We start from the raw sequence: 16,500 nt of genomic DNA, 5'->3' as shown, positions 1-16,500 counted from the left end.
GGTGACGTAATCAGATGGTCCCACCTCTTGTGACTTCCCATGATGGGGCAGTGATGTCACAAGAGGTGGGGTCACAAGATGCCATCACCGGATGGCCACATCCCATGGCTATATAAGTAATGGCACACGGCGGAGCTAACACTACAGCGGGAGCTAGTGTTGGGAGAAGAACTGGAGGAAGAACCGCAGAGGAAGAAGACAGCGGAGAGAGAAGAACCAGGAGGAAGAACCAATGGAAGAAGACATCAGTGCAGCAAGAAGAACTGGGGGAAGAATCAGAGGAAGAAGACATCAGTGCAGCGAGAAGACCTGAAGGAGGAAGACATCACCAGAGAGAGAAGAACTGGACGGATAATTAATCAGAGGGATTAATTTTTATACCTGAAAACGGTGATCCAGATGATCAATAAAGGATTCCTTTGGAGTGGGGGACGATCACATACCTAGATGCTCATTGTGACCCTCTGTAGTGGGAGGTCATGAATTTCTGGTAAGAAGTGAATTCAGATATATGGTGGTGGATTGAATATTGTTCCTCTATGGAGGATTTTGTGTAATCTATTACAGCAGGACTTTTTTACTGTTCATCAATTTTTCTGTTTATCAATTTTTTATAGAGACTTTTTTGTGTTTCACGGGGTGTTTTCCCAATTGAATTTATTAAAACACGCTGTTTGTATCACTCTTCACTTAGGTGGTCTCCTGCCCACTTAAGGGTAGGATAGAAAGAATTTTACATTATTTGTTTATGCATTTTGGTTTATTTTTTCCATTTGGTTGGAGATACAATAGAATCGTTTGTATTGTTACACTATTCATATTCACATAGTAGGCTTTTGCCTTGAGGTCTCTGGTCTTCTGATGACTCTGCTGTGCCCCCTCTTTTTCTTCCTCCTCATCCTCCTCTCCTTGTTTCTTAGCAATTTCGTTTATACCACTGGTTTTCCCACTTTTAGATTTCTTACTATTTGGGGTCTCATTGCTGCCTTTCTTTGTACTGCCTTTAGGGCAACCACCTGGACGTTTTGTGTGGTGGTGGGAAAACCACTTGGCTCTTGCATTAGTTTGTGCTTGTGGCCTCTTTCATGGACGACCTCTACCGTACTTCTCAATCTCCTCTGTGGAAGCCCTCTTTGCTGCTGCCTTATCTTTTGAGTCACTCATTTTGAAATAACCCCTCATTTTTTTCCTGTAGGAAAGGACAATTACCCCCTGCCCTTTCCCGCTGCTATATTTATACTACCAGCCCAGGCTAAAGGCTTGGGGGGGGGCCTATTTGTATTCCACAGATGTCATCTGGTGGGAGGGGACTACAATTAATAGGGAACAAAGGCGTGGCCACTTAAGCCTTCCAGCCCAGCATATTGTTAGCGCCCTGTTCTCCCTTTCTGTGAACTACATCCAGGGCTGGTGCAAGAATTTTGCCGCCCCCCCCCCCCAACTGGCTCCACCCCTGACTCCACTCCCTTTGCCCTGCCCATGTATACCCCACTTTTTTAATGAAGTGCCCATCAAATGCAGCCTCACCAGCACCCCTCAATGCAGCCTCACCAGTGTCCATCAAATGCAGCCTCACCAGCATCCATCCATGCAGCCTCACCAGTGTCCATCAAATGCAGCCTCACCAGCACCCCTCAATTGCATCCTACCAGCGCCCCTCAATGCAGCATCACCAGTGTCCATCAAATGCAGCCTACCAGCACCCCTCAATGCAGCCTCACCAGCATCCATCCATGCAGCATCACCAGTGTCCATCAAATGCAGCCTACCAGCACCCCTCAATGCAGCCTCACCAGTGTCCATCAAATGCAGCCTCACCAACACACATCAGATGCAGTTTACCAGCACCCCTCAATGCAGCCTCACCAGTGTGCATCAAATGCAGCCTCACCAGTGCTCATCAAATGAAGCCTCACCAGTGTCCATCAAATGCAGCCTCACCAGCGCCCATCAATGAATGTTTGCTGGCTTCCATTCATTCAGGAGTCGGGACCCAGGCACAGTTCTCTGCTGCGCCTCTGACACTATGTGCGAACGGAGCCTGCTGATGCTGAGACTTAGTTGCTTGCTGCAGAGAGAAGAGAGTAGGAACACCAGTGCCCAGGCACCCTAGGCAGCAGTGCGCCCTAGGCGGCTGCCTAGTTTGCCTCGTGGAAGCACCGGCCCTCAGCTACATCCTCCTATGATAGAGGCCAGACTGCTTGCAATTTCTTTTTAATGCTGTTTGCGTATATCTACTGGGGAGATTTACCTTCACTTCCTGACCTATTGACCACCATCAGTGGGACAGAAAGTGAGGTTCATTCAATAGGGGCATAGAAGATGAACTAAAAAAAATATTTTATTGCGGCCTGTGTCCTTGTTGGGATGATGCACAGTCTTTACGTGACATCAATGGGCCTAAAATAAAAAAATAAAAATTTGCTCATTGAGGGAGGGGAATGAAAGCACGGAAGGCAAAAAAAAGAAGCAGATTAAATTTCAGCTTTATAGCTTTTATATAATTATACGATTGGGATCACATCTACTTTTTACTTTGATTTCATTTTTGTCTGCTCTCTTGTTAATCTCACGCTGATCTTCTTTCTCCTGGCAGTGGTTTTGAAATACCAATTCGAATTGACTTCACCACCATGTCCATCCAAAACAGCCAAGCGTTTGATCGTATCCGACGCCTCTCTACCTCAGCCTGTCCCACCACCGAGTTCCACACTAACTACAAATATTACTATGAAGAAGGAGAGAACAAATGGGTGGAATATAGTCCGGTAAGGGAGACTGGAAAATGGTTAAAAATGGTTGTAAAGGCTGAAGGTTTTTTTACCTACATGCATTCTATGTACCTTCTGTGTGCAGCATCAACCCCAGACTCCCCCAATACTTACCCGAGACCCATCTCTATCCAGCAATGTACACAAGAGCAATTTCTCTCCTGGGTCTCTCCCTCCTAATTGGCTGAGACACAGCAGTGGGTGCCATTGGCTTTTGCTACTGTCAATTGTGGCCAGTGAGAAGGGAGTGGGGGCGGGGCGGAGCCGCTCTTTGTGTGTCTTATGGACTCCCAGAGCCCGTTCTATAGTGAGCTGCGCACATGAGTGCTCCCATAGCAAGCAGCTTGCTATAAGGCCACTCGCTAACAAGGAGGAGCCAGGAGCGCCTGCGGGGGACACGAGAAGAGGAGGATTGGGGCTGCTCTGTGCAAAAACCATTACAAAGAGCAGGTGAGTATAACATTTTTGTTATTTAAAGAAAAAAACACAAGCCTTTTATATCACTTGAAGTACAATAACCCCCAGCAATGATGTCAGTAGACACAGTAATAATAACCCCCAGCACTAATGTCAGTGGATACAGTAACAATAACCCCCAGCACTGTTGTCAGTGGATACAGTAATAATAACCCCCAGCACTGATGTCAGTGGATACGGTAACAATAACCCCCAGCACTGTTGTCAGTGGATACAGTAATAATACCCCCCAGCACTGATGTCAGTGGATACAGTAACAATAACCCCCAGCACTGATGTCAGTGGATACAGTAATAATAACCCCCAGCACTGATGTCAGTGGATACAGTAATAATAACCCCCAGCACTGATGTCAGTGGATACAGTAATAATAACCCTCAGTACTGATGTCAGTGGATACATTAATAAAAACCCCCAGCACTGATGTCAGTGGATACAGTAATAATAACACCCAGCACTGATGTCAGTGGATACAGTAATAATAACCCCCAGCACTGATGTCAGTGGATACAGTAATAATAACCCCCAGCACCGATGTCAGTGGATACAGTAATAATAACTCTCAGCACTGATGTCAGTGGATACAGTAATAATAACCCCCAGCACTGATGTCAGTGGATATAGTAATAATAACCCCCAGCATTGGTGTCAGTACTAATAAAATGACCACACATTGGGTGGCAGTGAAAGGTACACCCCCCCCCCATCCCTATCTTGCATTGGTGGTCAGTGACAGAAAAATTTAACCACACTCACCCTACATTGATAGTCAATGGCAGTGAAAGTTAAGCCTCCCCCACACTGGTGGTCATGGCAGTTAACTCTCCCATTCCCCCTATATTTGTGGTCATGGCGGTAAAAATGTTAACCCCCCCCCCGTATTGGTGGTCGTGACAGTGAAAGTGTTAACCCCCCTCTCCCACCCTCCCCGTATTCATGGTCAAGACAGTAATATTTTACCACCTGTAATTTGGTGGTCATGGCAGGGTAAGTTAACCCCCCCCCCCCTATTTTGGTGGTCATGCCAGTGACAGTGTTACCACTCCCCAACCCTCTATTATGGCGGTCATGGCAATTAAAGTGTTAACCCCCTCCATCCCTTCCCAGTATTGGTGGCCATGGCAGTGAAAGTGTTAACCCCACCTCCCATCTCTGTATTGGTGGTCATGGCAGTAAAAGTGTTAACAACCACCCCCATATTGGTGGTCATGGCAGAAAAAAGTGTTAACCCACCCCCCTCTCCTGTATTGTTGAAAATGTTAACTCCCACTGCATTGGTGATCAGTTAGCCCTCACATGCTCCCATGCCACCATCTCTCTCTCTTCCCAGGATGGGGCTTTACCCGGCTTCATATGCATCGCTGTATTGTTCTAAGATGCACTCCATCGGCACCCCCAGAACTGGGGCCAAGCTGTCACCTATAACTCATAGTTAACTTTTGATGATGGGAAGCTGGTAGCAATAGGCTCCCGATGACATCAGCGCTCTTCAGCCAATAACAGTCCTGCATGATCAGAAGCCCCTGCTAACGGCCTCTGGCATTACAGCCCAATTAAAAGCCCAAGATTTTTCGAAACCTTCTATTAATGAGTTTCCATGAGTTTACCCTGTTGCTGCCTGTGTAACACATATGTGCAGCAGAAAAGGGGCGGGCTTTAATGTCCACACGCCAAAAGGTGGCTGATGTTTCTGTGCTGAGAATGTGTTTAATGTGCATTCCCAGCACAGAGACCTTGCTCTCAAAGACAGCTGATGACCCCACTAAACATTAGTAGCCAGTGTCAGAAATATTGAGACACTTGCCTTTACACATACACATGAACTTTAATGGCATCCCAGTCTTAGTCCGTAGGGTTCAATATTGAGTTGGGCCACCCTTTGCAGCTCAAACAGCTTCAACTCTTCTGGGAAGGCTGTCCACAAGGTTTAGGAGTATCTATGGGAATGTTTGACCATTCTTCCAGAACCGCATTTGTGTGGTCAGGCACTATTGTGGACGTGAAGGCCTGGCTCGCAGTCTCCACTCGAATTCATCCCAAAGATGTTCTGTCGGGTTGAGGTTAGGACTCTGTGCAGGCCAGTCAAGTTTCACCACCCCAAACCCGCTCATCCATGTCTTTATGAACCTTGCTTTGTGCACTAGTGCGCAGTCATGTTTGAACAGGAAGGGGCCGTCCCCAAACTGTTACCACAAGGTTGGGAGCATGAAATTGTTAAGAGTTCCTTTCACTGGAACTAAGGGGCCAAGCCCAACTCCTGAAAAAACAACCCCACACCATAATCCCCCCCTCCACCAAATGTTTTGGACCAGTGCACAAAGCAAAACTTTATGGACAGCCTTCCCAGAAGAGTTGAAGCTGTTATAGCTGCAAAGGGTGGGCCAACTCAATATTGAACACTACGGACTAAGACTGGGAGGCCATTACAGTTCATGTGTGTGTAAAGGCAGGCGTCACAATACTTTTGGTAATCTAGTGTATATACAATGCTGCGTTGTTCTAGAATGTGCTCCATCAGCACTCCTAGAACCATGACCAACTTGTCTCCAACTTGCAGACAACTTTCAACAATGGGGAGGACACAGGATGGGCTACCGATGATGTCAGCACTAATCAAAAGACCCTGCTACTGGCCTTGGGCATCACAACAAACTTGAATGCCCAGCTTCAGACGTCTACAACTGGTTAAGGCGGCTAATGTTTAATGCTTACATTTTGGTACAGCAAATCGTTAAATAAGAAGTGCAACTGTGAAAATTAAAAATATTATTAAAAGATTATATTAAATAAAAGAATGAAAAGCTCATTTAAATATCGTGAACATAAAAAAATTACTGGGATTTGGTTGAGCGTTTTTTTTTTTTTTTTTTCACTGTTTCCATGCAGGAGTTTGTGAAATGCATAGAAGAAGGCCTCCAGGAGCATCAAGAAGAGGTCTTTTGCAAAAACGCCAAGTTTGTTTATTCCCTTCACCTGGTCAACATGGTGCAAACTAACATGGATACCAAAACCAAGAGGAGGATGAGAAAACGGCCAGTGTTTCAATCTCCCATCGTAATCGGTCATAAGCTGCGGTAAGAGGATCACACATGATGTAGCAGACTTCAGTAAAGTATATAGTGGTGATGAACAACAAAGAGAAATATTAAATTCTCAACAGCATTGCCAGCTAGGGATGAGCCAAACACCCCCTTGGTTCGGTTCGCACCAGAACTTTTGTGCGAACTTTAGAATCCCTTTAAAGTCTATGGGACTCAAACGTTCAAAATAAAAAGTGCTAATTTTAATGGCTAATATGCAAAATATTGTCCTAAAAAGTGTTTGCGGACCTGGCTCCTGCCCCAGGGGACATGGGTCAATGCCTATATTGTTTTTTAAACTTCTGTTTTTTCAGGAGCACTGATTTTAATGACGATTAAAGTGAACAAAAAGTGAAATATTCCTTTAAATATCGTGCCTGGGGGGTGTCTATAGTATGCCTGTGAAGTGCTACGTGTTTCCCATGTTTAGAACAATCCCTGCACAAAATGACATTTAGCGTAAAAAAATAATTTGAAACTGCTTGCGGTTTTAATGTAATATCTGGTTCCGGCAATACAGATGAAAATCATTGAGAAAAATGGCATGGGTAGCCCCCCCCCCCCCCTGCCCATTACCAGCCCCTTTGGGTCTTGTACGGATATTAAGGGGAACCCCGTACCCAAATTAAAAAAAAAGAAAGGCGTGGGGCTCCCAGGCCCTATATACTCAGAACAGCAGTATACAGGCGTTGCAAACAAGACAGGGACTGTGTAGGTTTGTTGTGTTAAGTAGAATCTGTTTGTAATTTTGAACTGGTACATTTTTAAAGTGTAGCTCCAGTCAAAAAAAATCTATTTTTAAGCTTTTTTTAACCCGTCCATAGGGACGGGTTATCATCCCTGTATAATGTTTTTGGCCGTCCGCCTTTTTTCATCTCACTTCCTGTTGTCTCCTTCCGTTTGCAAGTAGGAGACGTTTGTAAGTTGGATGTTTGAAAGTAGGGGCCTGCCCTATATGCTCTGCAGAAATGGGGGCCTAAGGTGTTGGTGTTGCAACAACACTGTAAGCCCTCAAAGTGACTCTTGGTGGGCGCTGGAGCGCCCTGCTGTGAACGATTATATCAAGAATTGTAATTACATGCCATTGTTGAACAGTGGTAGAAAAATTGGGCCTTTGGTGGTTGCGGTGTTGGTGCCACAACACTATAAGTCCTCACAGTTACTCTCGGTGGGCGCAGGAACGGGCCCTGCTGTGAAATATTATACCAAGAATTGTAATTATATGCCCCTGTGAAATAGGGTCAGAAAAATTGGGCTTTAGGCGCTGGTGCTGGTGCCACGACACTGCAACCTCTCCCATATACTCTGGTTGAAGTGCAGGAATAAGCCCTGCTGACAAGCATTGCATCAAAAATTGTATTACATGCCCCTGATAAACAAGGGCTGAAAAATTGGTCCTTAGGCACTGGTGCTGGTGCCATAACACTGCAACCTCTCCCATATACTCTAGTTGTAGTGCAGGAATGAGCCCTGCTGCATAGCATTGCATCAAAAATTGTAATTACATGCCCTTGTTAAACAGGGGCTGAAAAATTGGGCTGGTGGCATCACCCAGAACCAAAAGTGTTCTTCCAAGATATCAGCAGGATCATTGAGGAGGAAGAGGATAGTCAGTCAACATAACAGGACAGTCACTCAACATCAGCATAGGCAGTCTTGAAGAGATGTGACATTTCAAAAAAAATTATTCGGTTACATCAGCTTCAGGTGCTTGGTAGCTGGTGGTGATCCAAGGCTGATTCATCTTTATGAAGGTCAGTCGATCAACCGAGGCAGTGGACAGACGCACCAGCAGCACTGAAGGTGCATTCCCATAGAATGCTGGATGCAGGACAGGCTGGTAGCTCGATTGCATACTGTGCAAGCTCTGGCCAGTGATCCATCCTCAAGAGCCAGTAAGCCAGAGGATTTTCGGTGGGAAAGGTGTCCAAGTCTGACCTTGTCCCTAGGTATTCCTGCACCATGTAAATCAGACGCTGGCGATGGTTGCTGGAACCAATCATACCTTGGGGCTGTGGAGTAAATAATTGTCTGAACGCATCGGTCAGACGGCCACCTTCTCCATCGCTCCTTCTCTGACTGACCGAAGTCTCAGCAAAACGTTGTCCAGGACCAGGAGTTTGTAACCTCCCAGTCTCTGGGAAAACGTTGCACAGACCTTTCTGCAAGGCCTCTCGGAGATGTCTCATCCTCTGCTCCCTCTGCGGTGGCAAGATAAGGTCCACAACCTTACCCTTGTACCGTGGATCCTTGATCCAAAGAATACGAGGATCCTTCCGCAGGCTTTGCAGGATCAGGAAGGCCATGCAGCGTAGGTTACCTGAGGCATTCGGTCCGGAGTCCTCTGGGTCACTAAGGACAACATGATCCGCAGCCACCTCCTCCCAGCCACGTACAAGTCCACATGTTTCTTGGGACTGTAAATCATCCCTAAAAGACTGCTGCTGCTGATGATGAGTGCCAGGCTCCACCTCCATGCTAACACAAGCCTCCTCCTCCTCCTCCTCTTCCTGTGTGATTGGTGGGACAGAAGGAACACTGTCTGGATAAAGGGGGCCTTGAGAGGCAAGGAAGTCCTCCTCTTCCTGCCTCTGTTCTTCCTCAGGTGCCCTGTCCATTATTCCACGCAGTGTATGCTCCAAGAGGTGGACAAGAGGTACAGTGTCACTGATGCATGCACTGTCACTGCTCACCATCCTCGTGGCCTCCTCAAATGGTGACAATACAGTGTATGCATCCCTGATCATGCCCCACTGGCGTGGTGAAAAAAAAACAAGCTCCCCTGACATTGTCCTGGTGCCATAGTCGCACAAGAACTCATTGATGGCCCTCTGCTGCATGTGCAGCCGCTGCAGCATGGCCAACGTTGAGTTCCACCTGGTGGGCATGCCACATATAAGGCTCCACCTCCATGCTGACACAAGCCTCCTCCTCCTCCTCCTCCTCGTCCTCTTCCTGTGTGATGGGTGGGACAGCAGGAACACTGTCTGGATAAAGGGGACCTTGAGAGGCAAGGAAGTCCTCCTCTTCCTGCCTCTGTTCTGCCTCAGGTGCCCTGTCCATTATTCCACGCAGCGTATACTCCAACAGGTGGACAAGAGGTACAGTGTCTCTGATGCATGCACTGTCAATGCTCACCATCCTCGTGGCCTCCTCAAATGGTGACAATACAGTGCATGCATCCCTGATCATGCCCCACTGGCGTGGTGAAAAAACTGAGCTCCCCTGACCTTGTCCTGGTGCTGTAGTCGCACAGGTACTCATTGATGGCCCTCTGCTGCATGTGCAGCCGCTGCAGCATGGCTAACGTTGAGTTCCACCTGGTGGGCATGCCACATATAAGGCGGTTCTTGGGCAGGTTCAACTCCTTTTGGAGCTCAGCCAGCCGAGCACAGGCATTAAATGATCGGCAGAAATGCACACAGACTTTCCTGGCCTGCCTCAGGACATCCTGTAAGCCCGGGTACCTGCCCAAGAACTGCTGCACCACCAGGTTAAGGACATGAGCCACACAGGGCACATGAGTCAGTTGTCCCTGTCGGAGGGCGGAGAGGAGGTTGGTGCCATTGTCGCAAACCACCATTCCTGGCTTAAGCTGGCGTGGGGTCAACCACCTCTTGGCCTGCCCCTGCAGAGCTGACAAAATTTCTGCCCCAGTGTGGCTCCTGTCCCCCAAACAAACTAGCGCAAGCACGGCATGTCATCTTTTTGCCTGCATACTTGCATAGCCCCTTGAACGCCTAAGGAGCACCTCTGGTTCCGAGGACAGAGCACTGGAAAAGGCCGGGGAGGAAGAAGAAGGGGAGGGGGTGGAGGAGAGAGGTGTGTCATAACCAGCAGTAGCACTTTGGAGGCGTGGTGGCGGAACAACCTCCAACACTACTGCACCTTGTCCTGCATCCTTCCCAGCTGCGAGAAGAGTGACCCAATGAGCCGTGAAAGGTAGGTAAGGTCCCTGTCCATGCCTGCTGGACCATGAGTTAGCGGTAATATGCACCTTAGCGCTGACTGCCCTGTCCAGCGAGGCAAGGACATTGCCTTCCACGAGAAAAAGTGGCATTTGGGGACCTGCCACTGAGGAACCGCACATTGCACAAACTCACGGAAGGGGGCTGAGTCTACCAACTGAGAAGGCAGCAGTTGAAGTGCTAGCCATTTAGCCAAGCTAGCATTCAACCGCTGGGCATGTGGATGGCTAGCAGTGAACTTCTTTCGATGGTCCAGCAGCTTGGGCAGGGAAATTTGCCTGCTACAATCGGACGTGGGTGTACTGCTAGCAGAGTGCCCACAAGTACTTGGCTGTGACACACCTAATTTTACACCTTCATTCCTCTCAGTGCAGGTTTCAGAGAGGACTGAAGGTCTAGTGGGGTGGAGATCCCAGCTGATGAGGAGCAAGGAGAGGTCCGCTTTGTTCTTTGATGTGGGTCTTTAAGGTACGCTTGCCAACGAGCTGCATGGCAGGTCAACATATGTCTGGTCAGGCATGTGGTGTCCAAGCGGCTGATATTTTGGCCACAAGAGATACGCTTGAGACATATGTTGCAAATAGCAATGTGCGATCTGATGCACTGGTCTCAAAAAAGGCCCACACCAAAGAACTTTTGGAATAACAAGCAGAGGCAGCGCCCTGCACAGGCAGAGCTCTGTGGTGTGATTCAGTCGGTGTGCTGCCCCTAGGCTGGCCCCCGGAGGGCATCCTGCCTAGTTGGAGATGTGCCTCCTCCTCTCTCCTATCAGGCACCCACGTGGAGTCAGTGACCTCATCATCCGTTCCCTCTTCATCACTGGAGAAAACCTGGCAGTATGATGCAGCTGGTGGAACATGACTTGCAGACTGCTGTCCTTCTTGAGCATCCCCTCTCTCTGCACTCACGCTACTGCCTTCCTCTAGCTGGGTATCATCATCAGAGCCTTCAAAATGCTGGGCATCCTCCTGGAGCATGAACCCAACACTGTGCTCAAACAGTTTGGGGGACTCCTCAGGAGGACATGGTGGGTCTAGGGAAGGAGTGACTGATGACATTGATACGAGGGAAGAGGACGCGTTGGCAGCTGCTTTGCTAGAACCCTGAGCCTGGGTGAGAGAGGATGAGGAGGGCTTGGTCATCCACTCTACCAAGTCTTCAGCATGATGCGGCTCAACATGTCCAGCTGCCGAAAATAAGGACAAGCGTGTCCCATGGCCACGTGCTGATGACGATGCACCGCGTCCACGACCAGCACTGTTTTCTCTAGACACAGAGCCTGCTTGCCCTCTTTTATTGGCTCATGACTGTCTGCCTCTCCTTGTTGGTCTTCCAGACATAGTAATGGCCTTCAGGGAGATAGGAAAACCAGCAATTGGGTAGTGTATATTGTGCTGGAGGCACACAACACCCACTGTAAAGGCTGCAGATGCCTGTATTAGAGAACACCAGCAAAAAAGGGTAGATACAGGTGTATACTGTGCTGGAGGCACACAACACCCACTAACTCCTGAAGATGCCTATATTAGAGAACACCAGCAATAAAGGGTAGCTACAGGTGTATACTGTGCTGGAGGCACACAACACCCACTTTAACTCCTGCAGATGCCTGTATTAGAGAACACCAGCAATAAAGGGTAGATCCAGGTGTATACTGTGCTTTGCTGGAGGCACACAACACCCACTAACTCCTGCAGATGCCTGTATTAGAGAACACAAGCAATAAAGGGTAGATGCAGGTGTATACTGTGCTGTGCTGGAGGCACACAACACCCACTAACTCCTGCAGATGCCTATATTATAGAACACCAGCAATAAAGGGTAGCTACAGGTGTATACTGTGCTAGAGGCACACGACACCCACTTTAACTCCTGCAGATGCCTGTATTAGAGAACACCAGCAATAAAGGGTAGATACAGGTGTATACTGTGCTGTGCTGGAGGCACACAACACCCACTAACTCCTGCAGATGCCTGTATTAGAGAAGACCAGCAATAAAGGGTAGATACAGGTGTATACTGTGCTGTGCTGGAGGCACACAACACCCACTAACTCCTGCAGATGCCTGTATTAGAGAACACCAGCAATAAAGGGTAGATACAGGTGTACACTGTGTTGTGCTAGAGGCACACAACACCCACTAACTCCCGCAGATGCCTGCATTAGAGAACCCCAGCAATAAAGGGAAGATACAGGTGTATACTGTGCCAGAGGCACACAACACCCACTTTAACTCCTGCAGATGCCTGTATTAGAGAACACCAGCAATAAAGGGTAGATACAGGTGTATACTGTGCTGTGCTGGAGGTACACAACACCCACTAACTCCCGCAGATGCCTGTATTAGCGAACACCAGAAATAAAGGGTAGATACAGGTGTACACTGTGCTGTGCTGGAGGCACACAACACACACTAACTCCTGTAGATGCCTGTATTAGAGAACACCAGCAATAAAGGGTAGCTACAGGTGTATACTGTGCTGGAGGAACACAACGCCCACTTTAACACCTGCAGATGCCTGTATTAGAGAACACCAGCAATAAAGTGTAGATACAGGTGTATACTGTGCTGTGCTGGAGGCACACAACACCCACTAACTCCTGCAGATGCCTGTATTAGAGAACACCAGCAATAAAGGGTAGATACAGGTATATACTGTGCTGGAGTATCAGCAATGAGGTACTCACCGAGGCCAAGATGCAGAGAGCGGTGGCTGTTGCGACTCAGCGCACACCACCCCTGGAGGTGATACAGGGAATGGGTTGCACCAAGAGGCACAAGCCTCCAGCGGGATACCTGACTTGAGTGAAGGTCTGGAGGAAGGCTTGTGCTGGATGGACCGGACCAGAAGGTAAGCAGCCAACAGGTCTGTAAAACAAGTAAAGAAAGTGCAGAAACAGGCCGAGGGTCAAACACCAGTAATCAGTCCTGGAGCCAGCAAGGCTGAGTGCAGAGGATAATCCAGAGGCAGGCCGTGGGTCAAACACAGGTGATCAGTCCTGGAGCCAGCAAGGCTAAGTGCAGCAGACAGAGAATAATCCAGAGGCAGGCCGAGGGTCAAACACAAGTATCAATCCAGTGCGCAGCAAGGTTAAGAGTAGGAAGTCCGTTTAAACAAGCCAGGGGTCAGGTCAGGAGAGAATCAGCATAGTCTTCAGGCAATCCGGGTCAAAGCAGGAAGTGGCAAACAGGAACAGGAAGCGGCAAACAGGAACAGGAAGCAGGGAAACACAGGTGAGCTGAGACAAACCAGCAACTTGTCTGTGTGCTAAGGATCCTTTTATAGGCTGGTCAGGGAATTCACGTTATGCGTGTGCTTGAGCGCACTCGCGCACGCCTCTCAGTAGGGCTACGAATGTGCGTGCACCGGAGCGCCGATCCATGGCAAATTTGTGTGCGTCTATGCGCAGGTAGATGGTGAGTTTGATTCAAATTACTTCCCTGATAGTGCCCCCCCCCAAGGGGCGGCCTCCGGACGCCCAAGCTGGCCATCAACTCCGGATGTTCCTGATGAAAAGCTCTAATCAATCTTGGAGCATGAAGATTACCAGAAGGTTCCCAGGAGTTGTCTTCTGATGGGTACCCTTTCCATTTTACTAGGTACTGAAGTTGTCTGCCCGACTTTCTGCAGCTAAGTATGGCTTCCACTTCAAATTCGTCCTCCCCATCTATTACAACTGGAGGCGGGGGAGGCTCCTCTCTTCCGGGAAATGGACTAGGAACTACTGGCTTTAAGAGAGATGCATGAAAAACTGGGTGTATTCTGTATGATCTGGGTAAGTCTAACTCAAAGGCCACAGGATTCACCATTCTCTTGATTGTGAATGGGCCTATGAACCTAGGACCTAACTTACGTGAAGGGCAGGGTAGTTTGAGATGAGTAGAGGCTAGCCAGACCTTCTCGCCAATTCCAAAAGCTGGATTCTCCTTTCTCCCTTTGTCGTAGTACTTCCTGTAGTCGTCTTGAGCTCTTTGCATGGTTGCTCGAATCTTTTGAAAATTTGATTGGATAGAGACTATCCGATCCTGAACAGCAGGGACTGACGTTTCAGGGATGGAGTTGGGGAGGAAGGAGGGATGGAATCCAAAATTCGACCAAAACGGTGTTTGGTTAGTAGCCGTGTGTACAGAATTGTTGTATGCAAATTCTGCATAAGACAGAAGGGAAGACCAGTCATCCTGGGAGCCGGAACAGAAACAGCGGAGATATTGTTCTAGAGATTGGTTTGTCCTTTCTGTCTGACCGTTGCTCTGAGGATGGTAAGCGGACGAGAGACAGACCTTGATTTCCAAGGCCTTACAGAGTTCTTTCCAGAATTTAGAAGTAAACTGAGCGCCCCTATCTGAGACGATGCTGTTAGGTACTCCATGGAGTCTGACTATTTCCTTAATAAAAGTATTGGCAGTGTCCAAGGCAGAGGGAGTACCAATCATGGGCAAGAAGTGGGCCATTTTTGAAAGACGGTCAACCACGACCAAGATGGTGGTAAACCCTTCTGAGGGTGGCAGGTCCACAATAAAGTCCATAGAAATGTCTGCCCATGGCCGTTCAGGGATAGGTAGGGGTCTCAGTAATCCCCAGGGTTTGGCTTTAAATCCTTTGTTGCGTTGGCACGGAATGCATGAGGAGACAAATGTCTGACAGTCCCGCCTCCAACCAGGCCACCAGAAGGAACGGGAAATCAATTCTGACGTCTTCCGTATTCCGAAGTGGCCGGCCAACTTGTGGTCATGAAAAGTCTTTAAGATTGCTGGCCTTACTTCCTGAGGGACAAAGATCTTATCATGTGCCCAAAGTAGATCATTGCGTTTCTTTAAGGAAGACACTACGGGATCGGTACAGTGGCTTGAGGCTGTTTTAATGGCGGTTACCAGGTCGGATTGTGTAAGCAGGAGAAAATTTTGCGGTGACAGAATGGTGCTGGGTTCAGTAAACTGGGGGGATTCAGGGAACATCCGGGAGAGTGCATCCGCTTTGCCATTTTTGGACCCGGGACGGTAGGAAATGTGGAAGTTGAACCTAGAAAAAAAAAGTGCCCAACGGGCTTGTCGTGGTCTTAAGCGCTTGGCTGTTCTGAGATATTCCAGGTTCTTATGGTCCGTAAAAATTGTAATAGGATGAGTTGCACCCTCTAAGAGATACCTCCATTCTTCTAAGGCAAACTTAATGGCCAATAGCTCTCGGTCACCGACATCATAATTCTTTTCCGGAGGATTTAGCTTTCGGGAGGCAAAAGCTACTGGATGCAAAAGGGCCTTGGGGCCCCGTCTTTGTGAAAGAATGGCTCCAGTGGCGGTTTCAGAAGCCTCAACTTCCAACACAAATGGCAAAAGTGGGTCTGGATGCTGTAGAATGGGTGCTGAAGTGAACAAAGATTTCAGTTTAATAAAGGCTTCCTGAGCTTCCTGGGACCACTGGAAGCGTCCATGTTGACGGGTCAGCTGCGTAATCGGAGAAACAATGGATGAGAAGCCGGCAATGAATCTTCGATAGAAGTTAGCAAAGCCTATGAATCTTTGCACAGCTTTTTTGTCCCCTGGAGCGGGCCAATCAAGAATCGCCTTGACCTTTTGGGGGTCCATGGCGATCCGCTGAGTGGAAATGATGAATCCAAGAAATTGGACAACGGTCTTCTCGAATTTGCATTTTTCTGCCTTAAGGTATAGTTTATGTTTCCTCAGAATGGTAAGGACCTTTCTCACATGGTCTCGGTGTAGTTCAATGGTGGCAGAAAAAATGAGAATGTCGTCTAAATATACGACTACAAAGTCGTCAAGGTATTCTCTGAAAATGTCATTCACCAGGTGTTGAAAGGTGGCCGGGGCATTGCACAGACCGAAGGGCATCACTAAATACTCAAAATGCCCAAACCTGGACCTGAAGGCTGTTTTCCATTTGTCATTGGTACGAATCCGAACAAGGTTATAAGCGCCTCGTAGGTCAAGTTTGGAGAAGATCTTGGCAGTCCGAAAGCGCTGAAATAGTTCTGGGATGAGCGGGAGTGGGTATCGGTTTTTGACAGTTATTTTATTGAGTTCCCTATAATCAATACAGGGTCTGAGGGAGCCATCTTTTTTCTCAACGAAGAAAATACCCGCCCCGGCTGGAGATGAAGAGGGCCGAATGAAGCCTTTTTCCAGGTTCTCATCGATGTAGGCTTTGAGAGCCTTTAGCTCAGTCTCGGATAGAGGGAATATGCGC

The 16,500-nt window shown here is 48.1% G+C and overlaps 1 protein-coding gene across 1 annotated transcript in view; it reads left to right on the top strand.

Annotated features, from left to right (window-relative positions):
- LOC143961396 (protein mono-ADP-ribosyltransferase TIPARP-like) overlaps positions 1–16,500 on the top strand; it is a 58,989-nt gene that overhangs the window by 29,205 nt on the left and 13,284 nt on the right. The window contains exons 3-4 of the mRNA XM_077470663.1: positions 2,597–2,768; positions 6,135–6,322. Of these exons, the coding sequence (XP_077326789.1) occupies positions 2,597–2,768; positions 6,135–6,322 (360 nt within the window). The remainder of the gene's footprint in view (positions 1–2,596; positions 2,769–6,134; positions 6,323–16,500) is intronic.

The sequence above is a fragment of the Lithobates pipiens genome, unplaced genomic scaffold, assembly GCF_037356315.1.
Source record: "Lithobates pipiens isolate NorthernLeopardFrog02 unplaced genomic scaffold, aLitPip1_a1.2 Scaffold_8, whole genome shotgun sequence".
Taxonomy (NCBI): Eukaryota; Metazoa; Chordata; class Amphibia; order Anura; family Ranidae; genus Lithobates; species Lithobates pipiens.
This window is presented reverse-complemented; position numbering and strand designations above follow the sequence as displayed.